The sequence below is a fragment of the Mauremys reevesii genome, linkage group 1 (assembly GCF_016161935.1).
Source record: "Mauremys reevesii isolate NIE-2019 linkage group 1, ASM1616193v1, whole genome shotgun sequence".
In the NCBI taxonomy this organism is placed as follows: domain Eukaryota; kingdom Metazoa; phylum Chordata; order Testudines; family Geoemydidae; genus Mauremys; species Mauremys reevesii.
The window spans coordinates 216,062,651-216,084,877 of record NC_052623.1 but is presented as its reverse complement, the minus strand read 5'-3'; the positions used below and the strand labels follow the sequence as shown (position 1 = coordinate 216,084,877).

The window sequence follows — 22,227 nt, the reverse complement described above, 5'->3', positions numbered from 1 at the left end:
CATAAAAATAAGGCAACCTACATACTGTACTGGTTAAACACAAAACATGTTGCAAGCGAGAGGGAGACAAAATGTGGTTCTACTCAGAAAAATTACTATGAGAAACTGGCCCCTCCTCATTCTCTACTGCTACACCATGTGTAGCAGAGTCCCAGCTACATACTATAGCATCTAAAGATTGTCCTGCTTTTCACTCCTGTGAGTGCTGCAGAGACACTAGACAGAGCTAACAGGTTAGGTGCCTATCTCTTCTCAGGATTCACAGCCACAAACCCCTCTTCTGGGGCTAGGCAAGTGGTGTTTGTTTTGTTTTTTAAAACAGTGAGATGGTGGTGCTGTTCCTCCCCCTTTATAACTTTTGCCCCAGGGGTTAGAGCACTCACCCAGGCTATGGGAGACCCAGGCTCAATTGCCCCCTCTGCCTGATGTGGAGAAGAAACTGGAACTTGTGTGGCCCCATTCCCATGCAAATGCCCTAGCCACTGGTCTATGGGGCATGCTTCTCATTTCTCTTGTTTGAGCTGTTCCGCTCTGTAAGTAACTTAAGGCCAGAGAGAGGACTCCATAGACCAGTGATTAGGGCATTCTTGTGGGGGGGGGGAGGGAGAGAGACAGAACCCAAATTTAAATCTCTTCTCCACATCAGGCAGAGGGGGAACTGAACCTGGTCTCCCACATCCCAGCTGAGAGCTCTAACCAGTGGGTTAAGAATTAGAGGGGACACCACCACTACTCCCCCCTCCCACCATTTTATGTGGTGTTTAGCATGCTTGGAGAACTCTGAATGGAACAGGCCCCACACACAAGATAAAGTAGGTGTTCCCCCACCTGGTGTTTAAGTGTGAGATAAGCACCTGGGCACCCCACCCAAGGGGGCTGTGCACATGCTCATTGGCAGAAACTTGGCACCTAAGGGACTTTAGTAGAGGAAGTTGAGGTGCCTAGAGGATTAGGCAGTAGTTGAGTGGAGATCTGAAGATGTGTGTCACTTGGGCTAGATCCATAAGATTTAGGTGTCAAAAAGCAGAGGATACAACAGAAGCATTGTTAAAGAGCCCAGAGATGCTATGGTACTTCCAAAGAAGGATATGCATTCAGGATTGGGCACCATTCAATTCTGGAAAAGGTCCAGAGAACAAACAGTTAACCTAATCAAAAGTATGGAGAGCTTTAAGGTCAGATATTCAGTATTAAGGCTCTTAGAGATGCATCAACAGAAGTTAGGTACCTAAGCAGGTGTCTTATCTGCATCAATATATGTCTAAATACCTTTGAGCAAAGGGCCAGATTTTTATAGAGTGTTGAGCTCTTCATCTTACACAGTTTGAAGAGGAAGCTAATAATGGAGGGTGGGGAGACCCAGCCCTTCTCATTGCCAATGCAAAGGCAGAATCCATAGCCCCAGGGTTCAGGTGAGGAATGGGGAAGTGACAGCATTGCTGTTCCAGCAACTCTCCATCTCATAGCTTGTATGGTAGTGGAACATAGTGATTCTCGTGCACAAGGTTGGATTAACAGACCAAAGGAGGAGATTTCAATAAAAATGTTTTATTGGATGCACACAGTGGCTGGAAAGTACAGTATCCAAAATGCCCGTTCAGTCAGAGCAATTCCAGCCCAGGAAGAGGGGATTGCCCTAGTGACAGGCAGAGCCCATTAGGCCATTGCAATTATCACTGCAGCCTTCCCAATAACAGTGAGCAACCCCTATTGGTACCTGGGGAGACATTCCTCCAACCTGTGGTATTAGGAGTCACTGCCAGCACCCTGGGGCCGTTCCCTGTGGGGGCTGCCAGCGCCCAGTAATGAGCTCTAGGAGTCCTTTGTGTAAACACAAATCCTTTGGATAGTTTGCTGTGCCAAGCGACTGGGCCAAGCACCAAGGAAGACACTGAGTGAAAGGAAGTGGGGAGTAGAGACCTTCTGGGAGGGGAGGAAGAGGGTCCCAAACCCAGTGAGAGGCCTCTCCCCAGGCTGACAGGTTTATCTGGCAGGGAAAAATGTTAGACAGGATCAGCCAGCTGGTGAAATCGACAGAGGCAGGAAAGCTATAAACCTAGATTAAAAACTCTTTCCAACCCGGGGAGCAAGGCTGCCCACCAAGCTCCGTCTCCACTCTTCTCAGAAATACCCATATCTAGGAGCATAGGCATGAGAGGGAGACAGCAGAGAAAGGAGCACTGAAGAGACGGGCACTTCATCTCACAATGCCAAATATGTGTACTGCTCCATAGAGCAAAGATACCTTTAGCCTCAGACACAACCACTAAGCAGTTCTGCCTAGCTCTACCAGGTAGAGCTGAAGGAGTAAGAGCACACTGTTGGAGAGGCCAACCTATTTCCTCCAGGATTATTGAAATGTCCATTCTAGAGCAAATTTATGGGAAACAGGGCGGGGGGGGGGGGGGAATCTCCCACACTCCCCAGTCTGAAATGCACTGGAACCAGGAAAAGCAGGCATTGCAGAGGGGGATCCTGGCATGGAGGAAGGGATATGGGGTGGTGATCCCTGTGTGAAGGAAGGATCACTGCCAGGGTATCTAAGTAGGAATGTGCCCTGTAGGGCAAAGGGATTGGACCATTGAGAGCAGGGGAATGCAGGCCATTGGTATGGGGGAGGAGAGGTATCAAGGGCATACCCCACTCCAAGCCCCTCAGCGCGCAGCTTTGGCACGAGTGGTGTGACACTTCATACACAGTACGTGACCATCCAGGGGGAAGCAGCCGTTCTCATCTGCCTCAATAGACAAGGGCCTCTCACAGTCCTGAGGGGGGGAAAATAAAATAAAATAAAAATAGATGACAGGAAGTTCAGTGACAACTAACACTAATGTGAACAAGACACGGGTGGGGGGAAGGGAAGAGAGAGAAAGACAGATGCACATGGAAGGCCCCGTGGGAGGGCTGACAGGCTTGAGAACAGGACAATGCCATAGTGAGACATGGACAGGAGATGGACATAGGGGAAATGGAGGGAGATTTGGAGGAGAGGCTGGTTACCTCGCACTTGTAGCACTTCATGTGGAAGTTCTTCTCCAAGGCCACCACACGCACGGTCTCATCCTTTCCGGGCTCTGGCATGATGGGCTCACCACAGACTGAACAGCGGGGGGCATACTTCCTGCAGCACACAGAGGAGAGATGAGACACTGACAACTGCAGCCTTCCCAATGGGGATCCAGCCAAACACTGCAGGAGAGCAGAGAGGCAGCCGAGCAGCAAGGATGAGCGGCGGGCGGGGGGGAGAAACACATCTCCTCTCTTGGGAGGCTCTCTCTGTGGGGCTGGCTCCTCCTCTGGCCAGATGCTTCCTGCCTACCTGTGATAGTCATCCACACAGTGGGGCTGATTGGCCTGGTCCACAATGAAAGATGCCCCCTCAAGGGGGGTCTGGCACACCACACAGGTGAAGCACTGGGGATGGTATGAATTGCCTGTGGCCTTCAGCATCCGGTCTGTGATGGTCTGTTTGCAGACACTGCACTTCTCCAGGGTACCCTAGGGAGAGGACAGGGCAAGTGAGCCAGAGACATGAGCAGCCCAACCCAACAGTATCCCTGGACAGGAGGGGCAGCCTTCCTTCAGCAATTGAGGGAGGGAAGACGGGGGCAGGCCAGCCACACAGGGCACTGTGCTGTGCTGTGAGTGGGCAACACTCCTATGCCCATTCCCCTTCCAGCACAGCAGTGCCCCACACCATGGGCCCCTCCATCACTCACAGCATAACAGTCCTCACAGAAGGGCTTCTCATCCACATTGTAGAACTGCTGCCCTTGCAGCTGCTTCTCACACTTGAAGCAAGTGAAGCACTCCACATGGAAGAGATGGTCAAGGGCACGCACAGCGGGCTGAGTTCGGGAAAGGGGCTTCCGGCAGAGGCCGCACAGCTCTGCCATAGGAGGAAGAAGGTGGTTACAGAAGGGGAAATAGCCACCATAACCCAGACTAATACCCAGCTTCTCCACAGGGGGACCTCACTTGCCAGCACCCACCAGAAGTGGAGGCTTCCGCATGGGGTGGGTGCTCCATATCCTTCATGAGCTTCTGGGTCAGCAGCTCCAGCTCTTCCACCTCTTTCATGGTCAATGAGGAGTTTCCCCTGGGGGGCTCTGAACCAGTGACCACAGGAGCCCTGTGCTGCAGAAAGACAGAGGAAGACATTCAGCACCAGAAAGCACTTACTGGGAGGATGGGAGCCCTCCCTCCCCCCATGTTTGTGCCCCTTTCCCCACTGGCACAGTATCTCTCAGGAGCACCCTGCAATGCCTGCCCCCTTCCCAGGTATCTCTGGGGAATACCCTTCTCCACCTACTGCCTGCCCCCTCCCCTCACATAAGACACAGTGAGGTCTCTTCTTCAGCTGCTCCCTCTCGGATGAGTACTAACTCTCCTTATGTTGGAGGCAATTCCATTTTCTCCCCCCATCCCCGACACACTCCTGGTCACAAGCCATCTGGAGCATGGCTCTGCTCCTTACCATGTCCCGTGGGGCAGCAGGCTGTCCCGTGGGATGTGGCTTCTCCTGCACCTGAGGTCTCTCCCGCTGCTGGGCATAGGTGAAACTGGGAGGCTGGGGCCTTGGGGCCAAGCCCATAGCTGAAGGGGCTGTGAATCGGGTCTGAGCAGGGGGAGGGGCAGTAAATCTCATGGAGTTTGTGGGGACCCCAGAAGCACCAGCAGCTGGCTTGGATCCAAATTTGGGAGAGCTGGCAACAGTGGGTGGGGTAAATTTAGGGGCAGGCTGGGCTGAGGGAAGAAGGGGCGCAGATGGGACTGGCGCTCTGGACTGTGTTGCTGGGGGGTCTCTACGCTGCTGTGGGGCTGCCCAAGGTGCTGGTGCAGGGACCACATTCACTTCAGAGGGTTTTGGTGTGAAGCCTCCACTGGGTTTTGGGGTGAACTTGGGGGGGAAAGATGCAGGAGCTGGGGGATCTTTAGGCACAGCCATGATTTCTACATGGCCTTTAGGGGCAGAAGATATTTCCAGGGGAGCTGTGGATCCTGGAGACATCTGCAAGGAGAAGAGATGGGGAGAACAGACAGCCAATCAGTATTATGCAAGTGATTATCCACCATGCTTTGCAGAGCATGTTGATGCACTTCAGCGTAAGTCTGCATCGCTGCTTGAGGCAATCCCCAACCTCAGACACACACTGAGCTCATCCACTCCCACAGACTGAGGGGGGACTAGAGCTGCCCTTCTTTCTCCTCCCTGACTCCACACTCCACCTCATCTATCTGGCTACCCCTTCAATCCACTAAACATCCCTCACTGACCTGCAACTGAGAGGTTTTTCCCCTTCCAGCTATGCTCCCTCCCTCTATGGTTTATCTATCCATTTCCTACTTCAGTAATGGCCCCTACCACACAATCCCCATTCAGCCATCCCCTCTGACCCGACCTTACCCCTAGTGAAACCAGCCTACCACCCCTCCCCTTCAACACGACCCATACAGAGAATGCAATGCACCATGGAGGGAAGCTCACCCGGGATTTGAAGGGATCATTCTTCTCCATGTCATCCAGCATGGAGGACAGCGAGTCAATCTCCAGTTCAATACTATTCATCTTCCCACGCACCTGTGTCACCAACCAATGGGGGAGGAAGGAGCAATAGGGCGTGTTATGTGACTCACCCTTATCAGGAACAGCTGCAAACCTGGGGACATCCTCTATCCCACCATGAGGTTCCCAGCCCCACAGTCCTCTGCTGGGACAGAATGCTGTTGGCCTGGGATCACAGCATAATCCTACAACTGATTTTGGACAAGAGGCAAGCTAGAGGGAATGGTGGGGGGTTAGGTACATGCTATGCGAGCACTGTGGGCAGTACAGAATGCAGGCCCAGACAAATGGTGCCACAGTAGTGGCTTCCCCAGGAACAAAGCACTTTGAAAACACTAAGGAGGTGCCTGAAATGCGAGAGCTTCTCTGCTCCCAGCATCTTCCCAGTGCTGAGGTGTGCCTGCAGAGATGTTGACTCAAGGCCATGCAGCCCTGCCAAGTGCCTGCACGTGTTCAGAACACAGGGGACTAGAGTGGCCCACCTAAGCAATGAACCCCAGACCAGCTATGGCTATACTTACCTGTGGGTCAGGCACCCCAGTCGCAAGTCCCTCGTCAGCCATGGGGGGAGGGGGAGAAGGAAAAACCTCTTCTGGGGCTGGGGGGAAGGGCTCTTCGAATGGCGGTGGAGGCAGTGGGAAAGCACTGGTTGGGGAGATGCCCGTCTCCTCTCCTGGAGGGGGTGGAGGTGGCAGTGGCAGCTCTGCAGGGAAGAAGAAAGGGGTGGGAAGTGGGGAGAAAAGGGGACAGGTTTTGACCATGCTTCTCCAGCAACATTCAGCCACAAGATCGAGTGCTTTCCAGACCAGGGACATAAGAACGGTCAAACTATGGGGGTCGCTAACTCCCATCCCACAACCCTGACAAGCTTGGCATCACACAGAGACCATTCCCAACACATTTGCCATTGTATAAAAAGAACACACAGTAACTGTGCACCTTTGAGAGTTACCAAAGCATTTGATGCATTTTAGACTCCGTCTTTAAGGTCAGAAGGGACCGTTGTGATCATCCAGTCTGATCTCCTGCACATTGCAGGCCACAGAACCTCACCCACCCACTGCTGTAATAGACCCATAACCTCTGGTTGAGTTATGGAAGTCCTCGAAATGCAGTTTAAAGACTTCAAGTCACAGACAATTCACTATTTACACTAGTTCAAACCAGCAAGTGACCTGTGCCCCATGCTGCAGAGGAAGGTGAAAGAAACCCACGGTATCTGCTAATCTGACCGATGAGAAAATTCCTTCCTGACCCCTAATATGGTGATCAGCTGTTAGACCCTGAGCATGTGGGCAAGACCCACCAGCCACACACCTGAGAAAGAATTCTCTGTAGTAACTCAGAGCCCTCCCCATCTAGAGTCCCATCTTCAGCCATTGGGTATTTTTGCTACTGGCAGTTGCTGATAGGCCATATGCCCCATCATCCCATCCCCTCCCCTCCATAAACTTAACTCAATCTTGAAGTTAGATTTTTTTTTCCCCCCTTCATTGCTCTCCTTGGAAGGTTGTCTAATTTCAGCCTAAACTTGTTGGCCAGTTTATACCGATTTGTTCTTGTGTCAACACTGGCTCTTAACTCCTCTCCCTCCCCAGTATTTAGAGAGAGCAATCATATCTCCCCTTACCCTTCTTTTGGTTAGGCTAAACAAGCCAGCCTCGTCGAGTTTCCTCTCATAAGGAAGGTTTTCATTTCTCAGATCACACTTCTCAGAGAAGTAAACCTTCTCTGCACCTGTTCCACTTTGAATTCATCTTTCTTAAATATGGGAGACAAGAATTACTCACAGTATTCTAGATGAGGCCTCTCCAGTGATATTAACACTTGCCGGTCTCTACTGGAAATACCTCACCTGATGCATCAGCCTTTTTCACAGCCACATCACATTGACAACCGATAGTCATCCTGTGATCAACCAATACACCCAGGTCTTTCTCCAGCCCCCCACCCCCGTCACTTCCAACTAATACATCCCCAGCTCAGGAGAATTTCTTCTTGTTATTCCCTAAATGCATGACCTTGCACTTTACATTACTAAATTTCCATCTCATTTCTATTACTCCAGTTTACAGGTCATTCAAACCTTGTAGGATATTCTGGTCCTCCTCTGTATTGGCAATACCTCCCAGCTTTGTGTCATCCACAAATTTTATTAGCACGCTCTCACTTTTTATGCCAAGGCCAGCAATCCGTGTTAAATAAGACTGGACCCAAGACCACGCCCTGAAGAACTCCACTAGTAACCTTCCTCCACCATAACAGTTCACCTTTCAGTATGACCAGTTGTCTACCCTTTACCCACCTTTCAGTTTTCATATTAATCCCCATCTTCTCCAGTTTAACTAGTTTCCCCATGTAGAACTGTATCAGATGCCCTACTGAAAGCCAGGCAGAGTAGATCTGCATTTTCTTTGTCTAAAAACTTGGTTATCTTCTCAAAGAAGGATATGAGGTTGGTCCGGCACGATCTACCTTTTATAAAACCATGTTATATTTTATCCCAATTATTCTTACAAAAAGTAGGTCTTCTTTGAGATAACTGATTTTTTAAATTGATATGGCACATTGTGATGGGGTGTGCATACCCCACAGTGGGCTGGAAGGGATTAACACCACAGTATGGGCAGAGGAAGTCCTGCCCCTCAGACCATACTGGGCATGCTCCAAGTGCTATGCCAGTATAAAAGGGAGCAGTTCAGTCTGGACTGACTGCTGGAGAGGGAGGACCTTTGGTGGAGTCTCCAGCTGAGAAGCCACCACAGCCCTTGGCTGCAGGAGCCGGAGATCCCAAGAACCAGACTGGATATCTGTAGCTAATGAAGCCCCAGGGAATTACCTGTGCTGAAGAGCCCAGAGACCCGGATAGCCCATGGACTACAACGTCAGGAAGCATGGTAGGAAGTGACTCAGGGAGAGTGAGCAAGTGATATTCCCCCCCACCTGGGTGAGGTCAGCACCTGTGTTTCATTGGGATTCTGTGCTGACCCAGTGGTGGGCCACTCCGCCACGGATAGGGTTCTGGGCCGGGGTCAAGTGGAGCCAGGTGGGCTCCAAGCCTCACTACCTGGGCCACCACCCCCCTGGTGGCAGCCCCTTGAATAATGGCCACTAGGCCACGCTGCCCCAAACCCAAGGACCACTGCTTTCACTCTGGCCCTTGGACTTGTGTGTGGTGAGGTATGAGACAGTCGGGTAGACAGTAACCGCAGTGTCCACATCCTCACTATCCACCCTGGCAGGGGATGGGGTATGCATACCCCACCACGCATGTTCACCCTTATTTAAGTTTCTCCCCATTCTCCTGCACATGCTCCTCCAATGCCTGATCCTCTCCCATTAGCAGGTGGCCTCCCATTTCCTCTCTCACTCCTACATAGCAGCTCCCATTAGGGCAGAAGGGGAGAGTGCCTATTCCTCATTTCCCAGTACTTTTGCAGGCACCCAGGCTTGTTGCAATGAAGAGCCTAGAAAACTATATAGATCAAGTCAAGCAGACAGCACCATATAACTTGCCAGCAAGTACACATGGAAGACAGGTTCAGGAACTGGTGCATTAGACCAGTGGTTCTCACCCTAGGTACATGTACCCCTGGGAGTATGCAGAGGTCTTCCAGGGGTTACATCAACTCACCTAGGTATTTGCCTAGTTTTACAACAGGCTACATAAAACGCAATAGCAAAGTCTGTATGAAATTTTAGTTTGTACTACGAGTTGTTTATACTGCTCTATATACTATATACTTGAATTTCAGTAAAAAGCAACAGAGTATGTGTCTGACAAAGTGGGTATTGACCCACAAAAGTTTATGCTCCAATACTTCTGTTAGTCTATAAGGTGCCACAGGATTCTGTCGCTTTTTACAGATCCAGACTAACACAGCTACTCCTCTGATACTTTACATTTCAGTGTAATATTTATATGTGTTGATTTTATAATTGTATGGTAAAAATTAGAAATTTTTCAGTACTAGTGTGCTATGACTTTTGTATTCGTCATTTTGTTAAGCAAGCAGTTTAAGTGAGGTGAAACTCGGGAGTACACAAGACAAATCAGACTCCTGAAAGGAGTACAGGAATCTGGAAAGGTGAGAGTCACTGCATTAGACTATCTGGCCCATGACACAAACCACACACTAGGGTGCAGTTGGAAGCCACTATTCTTTTTCTGGTAGCTGAAAGAAGCATTGGCTTTGGGGTTAAAGTTTCCCGTGCCTGGTCTCCACAAGGACTTGAGAAACTTAACACCTTCTTGACAGAGGTAGAGATGAAAGAGGAAGGGACCTACAAGTCCGGGGATCATGCTCTGGTAAAAATCTCAATTCTCCTCCAGTTGTTGAGGTTCTTATGAAGCAGATGTCCCTGGGCCCAGCTTAGGGGATCCTCTAGCCACCAGAGATCAGATAAACCTGTACCCTCTCTTCCTCCCCACCTTCTAGAAGCGAGGAGAAATCTTCTTGCATTCTCTCCTCCCCATAACTCAAAGCTACAAAGGCTTCTGGCTGCTGCTAGGGAAGGGGAGGTGTCCACTGCTATATCCCGTACCCTAGATCCAGTGCCTCTATTGCTGCTTATAGTTACCCCTGACTAGCAGCATGAAACTGACCTGATTATTGTCCATTCCACTGCTGGATACAGAACAATGAGCAGGAGCAGCAGAAGTAAAACTGTCAAGCCTTGTTGGAAAGTTAGACTCAACCATCAGCAATATGCTGGGTCACGTTTGGGAGGTTCTCTTCAAAGCTACAAGGGATATGATACACTTTCTTAAAGCTGAAAGCGTAAGATTTCCTTTTAGCCAAGGTACACCATGAATTCGGTGGTATGCAGACTTCCTCTCAAGCTGCTCTCATTCTCCAAATTTCAGCTTATCTCTTTTTTTAAAAATGAAGGCAAACTGTTATGGTTGCAAAGAAAACCATGAAAATGTGAAACAAGCGTAACTATAGCAGCACGGTCTGCTTGAGTTTGCAGAGAGCCTGAAACGAGAACTCAGTGATGTAGGCACTGCCTCATTCATCTAAGCACTTGTTAAAGGATCAATTGGTATTGAAGTTAACTGTCAACGGGTTAGCTCTTTTGCTGCTCAAAGTATGTAAAAAAATGAAAGGAAGTACTCTGTGTGACAAGCTCATTTTGGCACAAGTTGGGAGATACCACTTGTTTCCCCACCCCCCGTTTAAGGAGCAGGACCCAATGCACCCAGAAGAGCTCGTAGAGGGAGCCAAGTACAGAAAGCCCAGTGGAACACAATCATTCTGAACATCTGCACAGTCTATTGATAGAACCATCTCATTTTCTCCTCAAGTGGGCAGAGCTTATTTTTGCAGCTAGAGCATGAAAGAGTACCATCACCTTCACCCCAAGCCTGTAATCTGACTCCCAACTCAGGGAAAGCTTCCTACTTGCCACCAGGAAATGGAATTGTCAAACATTGGATTCTGCATGTGCATACACCACCCCCCCCTCAACTGAATGGAAAGTTTGAGCAAAGTCCGTTTAGCTGTTTCAACTCGGGAAGGAAAGATAATGCTGGAAGATTGAATGCAAAAAGAAAATAGTTGCTCAAACACCACAAAGAAGTTTGCAGAAGTGGAACCAAGATCTGCCAGGATGGTAGGTGCAGTATCAGCACAGATTATAAATTAGTCACTAAAAGGGCTTCATACCATTATTCATAAAGGATTAATGGTTAATTATTGCACCTGCACTAACTTGATCTTAATCCTCAATAGTAGATAAGAGAGAATTCTTATAGCAATATTAACTTGCCATGTTGCACAGCAGTAGCATTTGTCTTCCCATTTAACATTATACTACTTGTATTTTTTGTGTAATACTGGTTATGTCTGTGTCTGTCTGTGCAGCATGGCTGAGTTTCACAGACTTTAAGGCTAGAAGAGACCATTAAATCATCTAGTCTGACCTCCTGTATAAAAAACAGGCCACAGAAGTTGATATAGTTAAGCACTGCATTACATGATCTTGTATTTATTTTCCACATTAACATGACATTCGTTCTTTGCCTTTGTTATGGAGAGAAAGTGTCTCCACAATTAAGCTTCAAAATTCACAAAACCAATCTGCATGAAGTTTCTCTTTGGCCTCCTGCCCTTAAAACTTTTGTTGCAAGTTTTTGAGTGAATCAGAGAGGGAATTTAGATATAGGGAAGTTATGGGGGGAAAAGAAAAAAAAGTTTGCTACCATTTGGGAAAGTCTAGGGGTTTCTTTAGAACATTATATTAACCACTGTTTGGGCTGGAAACTCCCAGCTGGCCTGATGTTTTGTCTGCTCTCAATGAGAAAGTTTGGTTGTTTGCTGTTGGAGTTTTATGGTAAGGGCTTTTGCATCTCCCCACAGTCTTTTTAAAGGTCTTATAACAGCCAATACTCTCATGATCACCCTGCCATTTTCAAGCAGCTATCTTGTTTGGACAGAAACCGACATCTAGTGGACAAAGCAGAAAGCTGGAAGCCAGCAATACACAAGATCTAGTCCCAGCCTTGTCCCAATAGGTGGCCCTAACAAGGCAGCTTTGGATTTATACAACTCCTTTCCAAGGACTCCGTATGTGATTTACAAACAGCCAGACTCAGTCACCTGACAAAAAGTGAGTTTCACAGCCCATGCAGTGGATATTATCCCCATTTCCCAGCTGGAGAAAAAGGGTTTGAAGCAGTGTCTTGTCCAAGTGAGCCAGTGGCAGAAGTGGGAGCACAAAGTTCTCTGGACTCCCAGTTCAGAGATTAATTAATGAAGCTACATTGATGCTTAAGGGTGAAATGACTTTCATAATAGGCAGTTTCCTCCTCAGTAAAATGGGGAGAATGGGTACTGCACAAAGCAGTACTAAGGATTTAAAAATTTAACCTTAGTTTCCTAGCATATGGCACCCCCCCAAAAAAAAACCCACACACACAATGTTCTGTTCAAGTTCTTTCCTCCCTGCCCTCAAGCCCAGGGCTGTAATACTGCATCAGGAACATAACTCAATGAACCACCATCTATCCAGTCACCTCCATGCTTCCATGCAGCACAGCATCACCATGGGGTCACTACTGACTCCGAAGGAAGAAAGCACACCCCCAATTTTCTTATCCTCCCATCAAGCAACTGCCCCATTCTACTCTTGCTTAGTATTCACAATTGGACAACACCACAGCTTCCTGGAGCTGGCACAGCCACTGACCTTGGTAAAGAACAGCCACAGGATAGGCTGCTACCAACCTAATGTTTCCCAGTGTAGTCAGGTGTCTCTTACTGCAATGACAGACCACACACCGCAAGCCATCATCTCCATGGGCATTCTGAGCTGGCTGCAGCACACTCAGCCCAGAACTTGCATATATCTGAAGCAATACTGAAGCCACAGAGGGCTGAATTCAGGAACAGGGACTGAGCATTTAAGTAGGGCAAACAAACAGAAAATCAGAGGGCAAGAGAAAAAGTTCCCCATCTCAGTTCCTCATTCTGACCACCAAATAAAAGCTACTGGGGGCCTAATCCTGCTCTCATTTTACCAGTGGAGTACGGTCAGGAACAGCACTGAAGTCAATGCAGATACACTGCCCAAAAAAAAAAAAAAAAAGAGGTATGGGGGGGGGGGGTGAGAGGCAGGCAAGTTTTCCCAGCACCACCCACCTCCTCTGTGACTCTGTCTTAACCAGGATTTAAAGATGGTGTTAGAACATCAGCTAGGTTGTCTGCTAGACTTTAACTCAACCAGCTAGCAGACATTAAAGCGGACATGGTCTTAGCCACCATCTTCTAAAAAGGTGAGTGTAGACATCACACCACCTATTCTAGTCAAGACAACCCAGTGACCACGTAGTGATATACAGGGTTGCCAAGAAGGAGAACACGGGTAGTAACGATACTCCTAGTGGCTTGCACTGGCCAGGTCCAACATGGGGGCTGAATCACCAGGTGGCCTCAGAGGAGCGAAAAGGGGCCCCCCGAACAGGGATCAAGAGCTAAAGTAAAAGCCACATCGGCACAAGAACCCTGCCCATAGGGAGGGGCGGTGGGGGGACACAACCAACACAAGAGAAAACAAAACCCAGGGAGGCAAACCGCTATGTCTCAGTTCCTGTTTATGGCACCTACCATCTGCCCCTGCAACTACTCCACCCACTCAGGCAGGGTACGTACAATGGTGAAATGGCAGGAAATGAGTGAGACCAAAGGGGAAGAGCTTTCACAATCTGAGACAAGCTACAGAGTGCGGTGAGGGATGAATCACAGAAATGGAAGACAGTGTGAGCTATCCCCACAGTGAGCCAAGCTGGGGGATTCTTCCCTGCAACGTAACCACCCCCTACACTGATATTTATGGTATTCCTACAGACTCTGGTGAGACCCCAGAATTTCTCTTCCCCTCCACTCCCCTTTCCTCTTGGAGAGGAAGATGCTATGAACACCTAGATCAAAGTGGTCAGAATTGTTTCCCCATGTTTTGTCCCCCCCCCACACACACCTTTGTATCCCACTCTGGAGTCCTGCTACACTGCCAGCGTGAGCACCCAGCTATTATTCGTAGCAAGTTGTGTCCCCTCCTTCCTCCCTTATTCATTGTTTAGGCCAGGCACAGACCATATGCCCTGAGGACGCAGGAACGCACATCAGCTCCCACAGATGGGGCGAGTAATACCTTATGGATCTCACATACCTTCAGCAAGCAGAGGTGCTGCAGCTGGTGGGATCTCCCCCACTTTCCCTATCTGAGCACGTTGGGCACCAGCCCCAGAAGGCTGGGGCAGTGGCAGCTCTGAGGCATTCCCAGGTACAGCACTCCCAGCTCTGAAGGGGTTCACTTTGGGCTTAGGGGCAACCACTGGTGCAAACTTCTTCTGCGGGTTGTAGAAAGCTGGGGTGGAAATATTGATGCTGACTGTGGAAGTCATTCGAGTTCCCGGGCTACCAGATGAGGTCATCTTGCTGCTGGCTGCTCAGCACCTGGGGGGCAGAAGGAGAGTGGAGACACAGACATGAGATCAGACATGACCCTGCAGAGGACAACCAGGGCAAATGAATCTGGAGAAAGGGACAGCAGGAAACAGAATTGGAGGGTGGGTGCACCTGAGTGAGCTCAGAGGGGCATGAGTAGAGCTTGAGGTGCCCCCAGGACTGGCAGACAGAAATATGTTTTGAAGCAAGAAATGCTGTCTGACCTCGAGGCAAACCCTGAACAAGCGCCTCTTCTCCTCACTGGGATGCAGGGAAAGAACAACTGGCCAAAGCGCCAATAAACTCTCTCCACCTTCAACCCTTTGCTGAATGGGGTTAACAAACATGGGGGGGGGAAAGAGGGGCAGGAATGATAAACCAAGAGAAGGACAAAGCTGGGATCAATGCAGAATAGAAGCCAGCCCTCTGCAGAAGGCTCAGATCCCCACACCTCAGACTGGAGCCCCCCCCACACACACACCAAGAGGCAGCTTTAGCACCCCTTGCATCACACCACCACCCCTGCCCTCCTGAAGCCCCAAGCCTGTCACCACTGCATCCCTGCCAACTCTGTCAGTCCACCTCTCCCAATCCTCTCCTCCTGCAGCCCCTCTCCTCACAACCGCACCCCCATCCTTTTACCTGTAGGCCCCCTGCCCCCTCTGGTCAGTGGGGAACCGCCAACAGCTGCAGCACAAGCAGAACAAAAGGAAGCCTGGGCGATTCCATAGTATCACACATTCCCCAGCCAAGCCCTTTGTCTTGCTGTCATTTCTGTCTTGCTGTCCCTTCCTGTCATTGTAGCAATAGGCAAGAGCTCCTACAGCGTCCTCAATGGCTGCAACGACTGCCCGCCCTGCCCCCGCCCCTTCCTGCAGGAAGCAGCTCCTGGATTCAGCCAGCCTCACTGACACATTCCTAGAGTCACTCCCTCCCAGCCCCTGCAGTATAGACGCTGCCCTAAAGCCAGCCCATCCATGGCCTGGCCCCCTCGGGGTGCAGCCTAGAACAGCACAGCAGGCAGCACTTTCCTGTTTGCCCCAGAATATGCTCACAGCTCCATCCTGCTGATGGTATTTTACTACGATCTAGCTGGAGTACAGCAAGCTGCATATTTCCACTCCCAGGATCAGAGAGCCCAGCCATGTCCTGAAAAGCAAGTTCTCCAAGTTGTAGGTGGAAAACCTCAAACTCCCCCCCCCCCCCACATCTCCCTTCCCAAACCACCACTCAAGTTGCCCTCGGGATGTTTCCAAATCACAACAGGCAGGAGCTATTGGCAATCTCCTAATAAGAGCCCACATTGCTAGGATTTCCCCCCCATGCTGGTGTCCAGGCCAGAGAGGCACTAAGTTTATCATGCTGACCACACACAATAATGCTCCCAAGGGTGCATAGGCAAGTATGCCAGCATTTGGGTTTAGTTTGTTTTGAACAACATTCTTCTACAGTGCCAGCTGCTGCACAGTCAGCATGGATGATAGGCTGCTGTAACAACCCCAGCGATGCAAACAGTCCTCCTGCAGCTATTCCACGGTGCTGCTATCACTGAGGAGACCTACGTGGGCCACTTACCCATACAAGTTCTCCCAAGTTGTGGGGTACTCTGAGATCTCAGATATTTGCCTTAGTTATACTGGAACCAATCCTCACCAGCCCTCTCTCTCCTGGACATACTTACATCCTGCTGAGGGTCAGGGAGGGAAGAAGAGTCATCAGCATTGACTAAGGGCTAGTCTACACTAACACTTAAACGCTTTAACATTGCTTTGGCAATGTTAAAGCACTACCACCTCCACAAGGGCACAGCTCCCAGCACTGGTGCACTGTCTACACTGGCACTTTACAGCGCTGATACTTGCTGCATGCGGGTGTGGGGGGTGATTTTTCACAACCCTGAGCATGAAAGTTGCAGCACTGTAAAGTGCCAGTGTAGACAGGCCCTAAGTGACTGAAGCCACAAGATGCCATTTCTCCCAAGGTCAGGCACTGGGTGTGTCAACCATCCATATGGGTGCTGGGGAGTAGATTACCAAATTTTAAGCCCAGAAGGGGCCATACCACCATTATTGAGACCTTCTGCATAACAGACCACAGACTCTCACCCAGTGATTCTGCTTCTAACTAAGTTCTGCTTGAGCTAAAGCATATCATTTTGAAAAATATCCAGTTTTCATTTAAAGACTCCAAGTGATGGCAAATACACCACGTATCTTGGTAAACTGTTCCAATGGTTAATTACCAGACACTGGGTCTTCTTATGCCTTTACCTGCTAGTTTAAGTGCCCTCTGCCATTAAAAATCCTCTCCCCTTATAGGTACTTGAAGATAACATCCTACTTACCTCAGGATCATACTCTTTAATGGGGCTGGTCTTTATAGCGATGGATTGTGGGACATCAGCTGCTTCATGCAGATACCTAACAGCTGTTCCCATCTCCCTGACCCCAGAGCAGCCCTTTTCCCCATATGCTCTCTCTAGGCTGAAGCCTCTCTCTTCTCACAGCAGCCTCCCTCCTACAGCTGCCCCTGTCTGTCCCAAGTTCTGCTTAAAAAGCAGCAGGAAAGGCATATCTTCTGTTTGTCCAACCACCACCCTATAGCCTAGAGGGAAGGGGAAAATGGGACCAGGGACTGAAGCTTCCCCCCCTATGTCTTTAGGCTGACCTACCTCTCCTCCCTCTATGCACATAATCATAGATCATCAGGGTTGGAAGGGACCTCAGGAGGTCATCTAGTCCTACCCCCTGCTCAAAGCAGAACCAATCCCCAGACAGATTTTTGCCCCAGATGGCCCCCTCAAGGATTGAACTCACAACCCTGGGTTTAACAGGCCAATGCTCAAACCACTGAGCATGCTATTATTCCCCCAGTTCTACTGGTACCCATCAATCCTGACCTGCAGCTCCCCAATTATGAAAAATGCATTAGTAGAGTCCTGTTATTCAAGCATACAAAAATTACTGAGAGAGTGTCACATAGGCACGCCTGAGCCTAAATTAGGGTTATCAAACCCCAAAGGAAGATATTTCCTGACATCTACAACAATAATCAGAAGACTCCATGTAGCTGTAGAGGCAGATGACACCAAAGCCTCAAGCAAGGACTATGTAGCTACCCTATGCATGACCCCTCTCTACTGATTAGGGGCAGAAATTAAGATTTAGATCCTTTCACTGGCCACAGTCGCACTGGTTACATGAAAGCAATCCATTTTAAGGGCATCACAGACTGCTTTGTTTTCTATGCAAGTGCTGTAGACCCCCCAACCTAAACCACACCTACTGGGTGACCCACCAAAGGGAAAACCAACCAACTCTCAGTCTTAGGCTCCTGCCTCCATTACCTGAACTTCATGGCCCAGTCTCCAGTGCATCCCACCCTTGAGTAGAGAAGGGAACACGAAAGGAAAGACCCACCCTAACATCCTCCAAAATGATTCCTTCCCTATGAAGCAGTGGTTCACGGCCCTGTTTTTATGGGGTTGCCAGGGTTGGCTTAGACTTGCTGGGGCCCAGGGCCAAAGCCCAAGCCCCACTGCCCAGGGCTGAAGCTGCAGCCTGAGGGCTTTAAGCCCTGGGTTGTGGGGCTCAGGTTATAGGCCCCCTGCCTGGGGCTGAAGGCCTTGGAGCTCAGGTAGGCTCAGGCTTCAGTTCCCCCCTCCTGGGGTCATGCAGTAATTTTTGTTGTCAGAAGGGGGTTGCAGTGCAATGAAGTTTGAGAATCCCTGCTATGGAGGCTATCAGTTCACACCAAGCAGGGAGTAATGGGGGGGAGGGGGGAGAGAAAGAAGAGAGAGCAATGTTTCAGAATCACCAATATCCAGTAACTCTGGCACTGCACCCACAGAGTCACCTGCCTCCTCCAAATGGAAAGTGGAGAAAGGAGATGTGCTATTAAAAATATGAAGTGAAAGAATCAAGCTGGTTTACTTCAGTTTGAGGATTTTTTTGGTTTGTTTAATTTAAAAAAAAAAAACCCAACACCACACACACACACCACCCGCATTTTCACCCCCTCAAACTCTGGTTAATCCTGCAAAGTTTGCTTGGCTGGCAAAAAAAGTTACAAAGCCCCAGCAACAGAAAACACATTTTTTTCCAAGCAGCTGGTGTCTGCCTGCTCAACCCCCACCCCCTTTCCTTACCCAGTGACCCCCACTTCCCTTCCCCCAGCAGTGAGTCATTCTAGTCACTAAACCCTGTATGTAAGTTGTAGTCCGGAATCGGACCGGGGAAAGGGGAACTTTCAAAACTACAAGCCAAGCCTAGAGTGAACATTCACATAACTAACCCCCCCCCCCACCCCCGTCTTCTTCTCTGCACAGCAGGAAAGAAACATGCAAACACATTTCAAACTGCAGTCACAAATTTTGGAGGCACAAGTTATCTTCAGATCCCCGCCCAGGAAGGTAGAGGAGAGGAGTTCCCGAAAGTGTTACGGATTCTTTCCCCACCTAAACACATCTGGAAAAAGGCTCTGGGGTCTCACGTACACACAAGAGCAGAGTGTCTCAACTCAAACCAGCCAGCAGAGCCCCTTCTCCTCCCCCACTGCTAAACCTTTAGCAAAGAAAGGAGGCGACTTGGAAGGTATTTCTTTTTCACGGGGAGGGGGAGAAACCTACCCCAGCCAACCAAACAGTTTGTCAGGCTTTCAAAAGTTTAAGGCTCCCCCGGAAAATAAGTCGGACCCACAGAGACGTCAAACGCATCAATTTAACCTAAGAACGGCCCAAGCCGTGCAACCAGCTTAGACCACAAAACACAAGAGCAAGTTCAGCCTCTCAGCCCCGTGGGTGTGGTAGGAAATTGGGGGTGGGGTTCCCTGCTACACAAACATGCATTTAGTTTCTAAGCATAAAGTTACAATAAAACTAAGAGGCAAGAGCTTCACCCAGGACAAGCTCTTCTCCAAGGGAAGCGTGGGGGAGAGGACTCACCTCTGGGGAGAAACTGAGGAAGAAAAGGCTGGTGCCCCTTGGCCTAAAAGTTTTCTTTTGCTGCTGCTGGAACGCAAGCCCAGCTTCACTCCTTCCTCCCCGGGGCTAAGCGTCCCGCTCTCTCTGCCCCCTGCACAGCAATCTGGACTTGCTTCAGTTGCCTGTCTGCCAAAAGGGGGGGGGGGGGGAAGAGAAGAGGAGTGGCTCTGGGTGGAGCTACTGGGCCCAAGGACTTCCCTAGGATCTAGCAAAAGGCCTCGCCTAAGCAAAGCTGTTTGACCATAAAAGGAGAGAGGCTGTGTGAACAGCTGAGCTCACTCACTAGGGAATGTGGCAATGAGGTAACAGGGGGAGGCTGAATGCACTAGCCTTGAGAGAAGGGGGAAGAGCAGCGCTCCCACTCTTAAAATCAGCATCTCCTTACCCTCCCCCCCTTTTCCTCTGTGTTTTCAGGGGAGGGAGGTGTCAGCTTTCTCTCCTAGCGCTGTTTATGGAAGGCCCATATTTCATACCCTTTCTACTTTCTGTTCCTGGATTCCCTCTCTCGCCCCCCACCCCCCGAGATTTGCCAGGCCTTTCAATCCTGATTCCCGGCCCCTTCCAATCACTCCTGCCCCCTTCTTCCCGGCCCCCAGCTTAGTCAAAGCCCCTCCGTTTAGGCTTCCCCCTGCGGGCTTGTGTTTTATCGCTTGGCCCAGCCTGGGGCTGCCGCCTTCTTTTTCCTCCTGTTTCAGCAGCTGGTGTTTCCCTGCCTCAACCCCCCACCCCATTCCTTCACCCAGTGACCCCCCCCCCTTTTCCCTCACCCACCAGTGACTTCATTTCCACTAAACCCTACATGTAAGGAGAGACTTGGCAGCTCTGGTGAGTCAGGGTCCCTCTCTGTCTCTTCCCCACCCCCTCCCCACAGCAACCAGCTGCAAGAGAATCTGACTCAGACTTTCCCGATCCTACAGACGCTGTTTAAAAAAAACAAAAAACCCACAATACTGCAAGTAATGTAATTCCTCATGTATGCAGTACTGGACAGGACCTTATCTCAAACCCCAGCACACAGACCACTTGGCTCCCTGGTGACATGCTCTTACAGGCCTGAGGACCCCACACAGCTCTACCGATGCCCCTCAATCCCAACGTAACCATGACGCAATCCCCTGGCTAGTCCAGTTTTGTGCTTTGTAAATTGTATGTACTGAGCTGCAGGTTCCACATTATTCCCAAATCCATTCCAGTATTACCTATTAGGTTTTGTTTTTAATCTGAGTATGGATACCGTGTTTAGTACTGTACCTCACCCAGAAGAAGTTCTGGTCCCTGCACCAAGGAATTTAAAATTGAAAGTTATCTATCTTTGGTTTTCTTTTTTCTCTTTTCCTAAGCCCTTCTTTTTATAGGGCAGCCTCCCTAAGCAGGAGCGGGGCACCCTAAGCAGAATTCAGGGGGCGGCATTTTGTCCGCTCCCCACGGGGCGCGCAGGAGCTTCTGGTTCCACTCCCATCGCGCCGCCAAAGAAGGACCTTCTGCCGAAATGCCCAAGGCGACAGCGGCAGTCATTGAGCTGCTCAATTGCCGGCACGTCGGCAGAAGGTCCTTCTTCGGACGCGCGACAGGAGAGGAACCGGAAGCTGTTGTGTGCCCCATGGGGAGTGCACAAAATGCCGCCCCCCGAATCCTGGCACTCTAGGCAGCTGCCTAGGGTCGCCTAATGGAAGCGCCTGCCCTGTCCCTAAGCCTATTTCTTCCAAGCAGGGAACAGGGGAATTACTGTTCTTTACCTAATCACCATACTTTTGCCTTGGAATTGTTGCCAAATTTCCAGAGATTTATTCTTTGCAGTGCTCAGAGGATTTAGGACATATCTACAATGGGGTATTTATCCACCAGTTACACTGATGTAGCTGCCACAGTGCACAACCCTAGTGTTGCATGGGACTTTCATTGGCCCAGCTTGTCTGGGGTAAAAGGCACCAGTTCAAATCCCATTTTACACTGGTACAAAGTGTCTGAACAAGGGATTTGTACTGATGTAGCTATGTTGGTGTAGCTACAAGTGTCTAAAAACTCTAGCACAGACAAACCCTTAATTGTACATATCATGTGAAACATGACACCTCCACTACTGTGTAGCCTTAAGCAAGTCACCTCACTTCCCTGTGCCTCAATTTTCCTGTCTGTGAAATGGGACTAACTATACTGACATCTCTTATACAAGTGCTGAGTATTGTTGTCATGACACTACAAGTGCAGACATGTCAGGAGACCCGTTTACAATCTGGTTGTCCCCAGACACAGTTCATGCACCATGTGATTTTGTAGGATATATGAGCTAGCTATGATAACAGAGTTCCAGCCCAAGCTGCTCTGACTGCAAGAGCATAGAACCCAGTGTGGTAGTGGCAGTGAGATCTAGTGCATTAGGGCACTGGACTAAGACTCAGGAGATGAGAGTTCTGTTACTGGCTTTTGCTGGTGACCTATTTTGAGCATGTTTTGAGCATTTGTTTCATCTTCCACCCTTTGTCTGTCTCCTCTGCTTAGACTCAGCTCTTCAAGGCCAGGACTGCCTTGTACTATGTACCATGCTTAGCACAATGGGGCCATAATCTCATTTGGTTCTCAAGGCACTACTGGAATATGAATAATCTATATAATAAAAGCTTCCAGGAATGTTGATCTGGAGCCTAAAATGTCTGTTGAGTCCATGTGAAGTTATAGAAGCAGCTACAGGTGTGGTCGAGATCTCACTTTGTTCAGAATACCATCAATTTCAA

The 22,227-nt window shown here is 49.5% G+C and overlaps 1 protein-coding gene across 4 annotated transcripts; it reads right to left on the bottom strand.

Annotated features, from left to right (window-relative positions):
* Positions 1–1,528: 1,528 nt before the first annotated feature.
* ZYX (zyxin) lies at positions 1,529–19,715 on the bottom strand. 4 transcript variants are annotated; one of them, XM_039516233.1, is made up of 10 exons: positions 19,457–19,715; positions 14,237–14,523; positions 6,088–6,269; positions 5,489–5,593; positions 4,478–5,011; positions 3,993–4,137; positions 3,720–3,889; positions 3,320–3,498; positions 3,001–3,121; positions 1,529–2,765 (listed from the first exon to the last, which is right to left on the bottom strand). In XM_039516233.1, exons 2-10 carry the CDS (start codon positions 14,499–14,501, stop codon positions 2,655–2,657), a joined length of 1,812 nt encoding a protein of 603 aa, XP_039372167.1. In that variant the 5' UTR covers positions 14,502–14,523; positions 19,457–19,715; the 3' UTR covers positions 1,529–2,654. The 4 variants fall into 4 exon arrangements, with proteins under 4 accessions (XP_039372167.1, XP_039372187.1, XP_039372169.1 ...); XM_039516253.1 differs by having other exon boundaries at positions 5,489–5,581; positions 19,457–19,712; XM_039516235.1 differs by lacking the exon at positions 19,457–19,715 and adding an exon at positions 15,157–15,303.
* Positions 19,716–22,227: the final 2,512 nt, after the last annotated feature.

Excerpts from the sequence above, each read along its gene's own strand:
- ZYX (XM_039516233.1), bottom strand. The coding sequence starts at position 14,501 with ATGACCTCATCTGGTAGCCCGGGAACTCGAATGACTTCCACAGTCAGC. Across the intron at positions 3,499-3,719 it reads TCTGTGAGGACTGTTATGCT|GGTACCCTGGAGAAGTGCAG; the intron begins GTGAGTGATGGA and ends TCCTCTCCCTAG. Across the intron at positions 2,766-3,000 it reads TGAAGTGCTACAAGTGCGAG|GACTGTGAGAGGCCCTTGTC; the intron begins GTAACCAGCCTC and ends TCCCCCCCTCAG.